Source organism: Mesocricetus auratus, unplaced genomic scaffold, assembly GCF_017639785.1.
Source record: "Mesocricetus auratus isolate SY011 unplaced genomic scaffold, BCM_Maur_2.0 Super-Scaffold_100004, whole genome shotgun sequence".
NCBI classification, from domain to species: Eukaryota; Metazoa; Chordata; class Mammalia; order Rodentia; family Cricetidae; genus Mesocricetus; species Mesocricetus auratus.
The window spans coordinates 56,532,504-56,535,285 of record NW_024429189.1 but is presented as its reverse complement, the minus strand read 5'-3'; the positions used below and the strand labels follow the sequence as shown (position 1 = coordinate 56,535,285).

The following is a 2,782-nucleotide window of genomic DNA, read 5'->3' as shown; positions in this document are numbered from 1 at the left end:
ATGGGATGGGATAAGGGATTAGTGGGGGGCAGGGAAAGAGGGGAGGGTGAGGGAACTGCAATTGACATGTAAAACAAGCTTGTTTCTAAGTTAAATAAAAAATAAAATGTCAAAAAAATGGTTTGGTAAGATGGCTCAGTATGTGAAACTGCTTGCTCTGTAAGCCTGGTAAATGGTGCTTGATCTTTGAAACTCACACAAAGGTGGAAGCAGAGAACTGAATCTGTGGAAGCCAGAGGACATCAATGAAAGCAGCATAGAATGCATATCAACTGATATATTTACATTCACATATACAACAATAACAATAAATGCAACTGAAAGATTAGAAAATTAATAAAATAAGAAGGGAGGGATTGAAAGTCAGAAGAATTGGAATTTTGGGATGAATTATCATTTAAATCCTTCATCTAAACATGGGAGAGACTAGGGCATAATTTTGATAAAAACTATGAACAAATAAGTGAGTGAGAAGAGTGATGCCCTGAATAGTTCTCTAATCGTGATTCTCTTCAGTCAGTCCCTACTATAGGAAAAGAAAGTCACTGAACTGGGAAAATGTCTATGTTAAATTACTATTAAATATAGGATAGCAAAGTATATCTAGTAAGTACTTAACTCCCAAAGGCATTATTTGTGTAGTTTTATTATGCACAACATTGAAAGGAAAAGCCAGAATTTTCTGTCATGGAAAAAAAACACCCTGTAAAATTAGCTCATTGAATCAAAGCTTTTCTTGAAGAAAGAAAATATAGACAAATGGTACTTGACAGAGTCAGAGTGAGTTTATGTATATGTGTGTGTGTGTGTGTGTCTGTGTATTGTTTGGGTTGTATATCAGTTGTGACAATTAAATAACCTGAGTTAAATTCTTCCCATTTGAGGCACTCCTTTCTGCTTCTGTAAGTGCAACACATATTTAGCATTCATTTGCTTTTTCATTGTGTAAGTTCTTCCATATTGAGATCATTCAAACTATCCATTCCATTCTTTCTGCAGTTCACCTGAAGTTGCAGCATTCTTGGATTATTTGTCATCTGACTGAATCTTTCTACTAAGGAAACTCTTAATGGCATTTTTCATCTGATTATTTCTCAAGGTGCAGATTAATGGGTTTAGCATGGGAGTTAAAACAATATAAAAAATAGCAATGGCTTTATCAATGGGTAATGTACCTGCAGGTCTCATGTACTCAAATATGCAGGGTACAAAAAATAAGACCACAACTATCATGTGAGAAACACAGGTAGAGAGGGCTTTACGCCTTCCTTCTGCACTGTGCATCTTTAAGGAGCACAGGATGACTATGTAGGAGATGAGAAGAATGAGGAAGATTAACAGACAGATGAAGCCACTGTTGGCAGCAACAAAGAGCCCTAGAATGTGGGTACCAACACAGGCTAGATCTAGCAAAGGGTTCAGATCACACATAAAGTGATCTATGACATTAGGACCACAGAAAGGTAGTCCAGTGATGAAAAGAATTTGTATACCTCCATGAAGAAATCCTACAGCCCATGACACTCCCACAAGTAAATTACAGAGTCGTCTGTTCATGATGGTTACATAGTGCAGGGGTTTACAGATGGCTACATAGCAGTCATAAGCCATGACAGTAAGCAAGATGACCTCAGCACCTCCAAACAAATGTTCCCCGAAGACTTGGGTCATGCATCCATTGAATTGAATTGACTTCCTTTCGTGGAGTGAATCAACAATTAGCTTAGGAGTACTGAAAGAGGAGTAGCAGGCATCGATGAAGGAGAGATAGGCCAGAAAATAATACATAGGGCTATCCAAGAGTTGGCTGTTTGTAATGGTGACCAGAATGAGCAAATTTCCAACCACAGACACTATATAGATGACCAAAAACACAGCAAATATGATTTTCTGCATGTTTGGGTCCTGTGTGAGTCCCAGGAGAATAAACTCAGTCACATTGTTCCTGTATTCCATCTAGTTCATGAGGCAATTAGTTATATTTCCTGAGGAAAATGATACATACTCATGCTTATTTACTTTCCATATTCTAATAATTAATATTTAGATTCTGTTAATAAAGTAAATCAGATTTTCTTGTAATATTGAAGAATGAATAGTTCCAGATATTTATGACTACTTAAGATCATAGAGTTGCCTCCTCAGAGAGGAGAGCTTAAAAGATTATGGATATGAACAATTTACAGAAATATACTTTTCAGTCATAAGTGTGCTCAATGTTTGGAATGACTCATAGCCTAAAGGTAGTTTAGATTAAACTCCTAGAGGAAGTTAAGTTCACAAAGTTTAGTGGGTTATGCAGTAGTTGCATGAAATAGCCATGAAAGTAAAGGTGAATTTTCTGTACTTTATACATAGGAACTGGACAGCCATAAAAGTTAAACCAGTTTTGAATGGGAAGGTATTAGAAAATTTGAGTAAATAGAACATTGAACAATAACATCATGAACTGAGGTTTGGCCTTGGCTGAAACAAGGTGTCAATCACTAGTTAGAAGTAGCTAGAAAAGCTGACAGCAATAGAAGCAAGTGAAGAAGGTCCAGTAATAGAATATTAATAGTAGCATTTTTTAAATTACTTGTAAAAATACAAATGATTTGGTGTAAGTCCAAATTCCACATGTTATGTGTAATTGTATATACAATAAAAGGCAACAAAACAAAACAGAAATTGATGCAAATGTTCAGGGGACAGATGTTGAGGTTATAGTGAAAGTACTTATGTGTTATTGTAAAATAATCCATAGTACTTAAATCTGTGTGATAATTCTGAAATAATCTAT

The 2,782-nt window shown here is 35.7% G+C and overlaps 1 protein-coding gene across 1 annotated transcript; it reads right to left on the bottom strand.

The window, feature by feature from the left end:
* Nucleotides 1-1,026: 1,026 nt before the first annotated feature.
* On the bottom strand, nucleotides 1,027-1,956 carry LOC101838370 (olfactory receptor 4C46-like). Its single transcript, XM_005064995.1, has one exon. The coding sequence runs from the start codon at nucleotides 1,954-1,956 to the stop codon at nucleotides 1,027-1,029; it is 930 nt and encodes a 309-aa protein (XP_005065052.1).
* Nucleotides 1,957-2,782: the final 826 nt, after the last annotated feature.

Bases quoted from the DNA above. Each gene is read 5' to 3' on its own strand.
- LOC101838370 (XM_005064995.1), bottom strand. From the start codon at position 1,956: ATGGAATACAGGAACAATGTGACTGAGTTTATTCTCCTGGGACTCACA.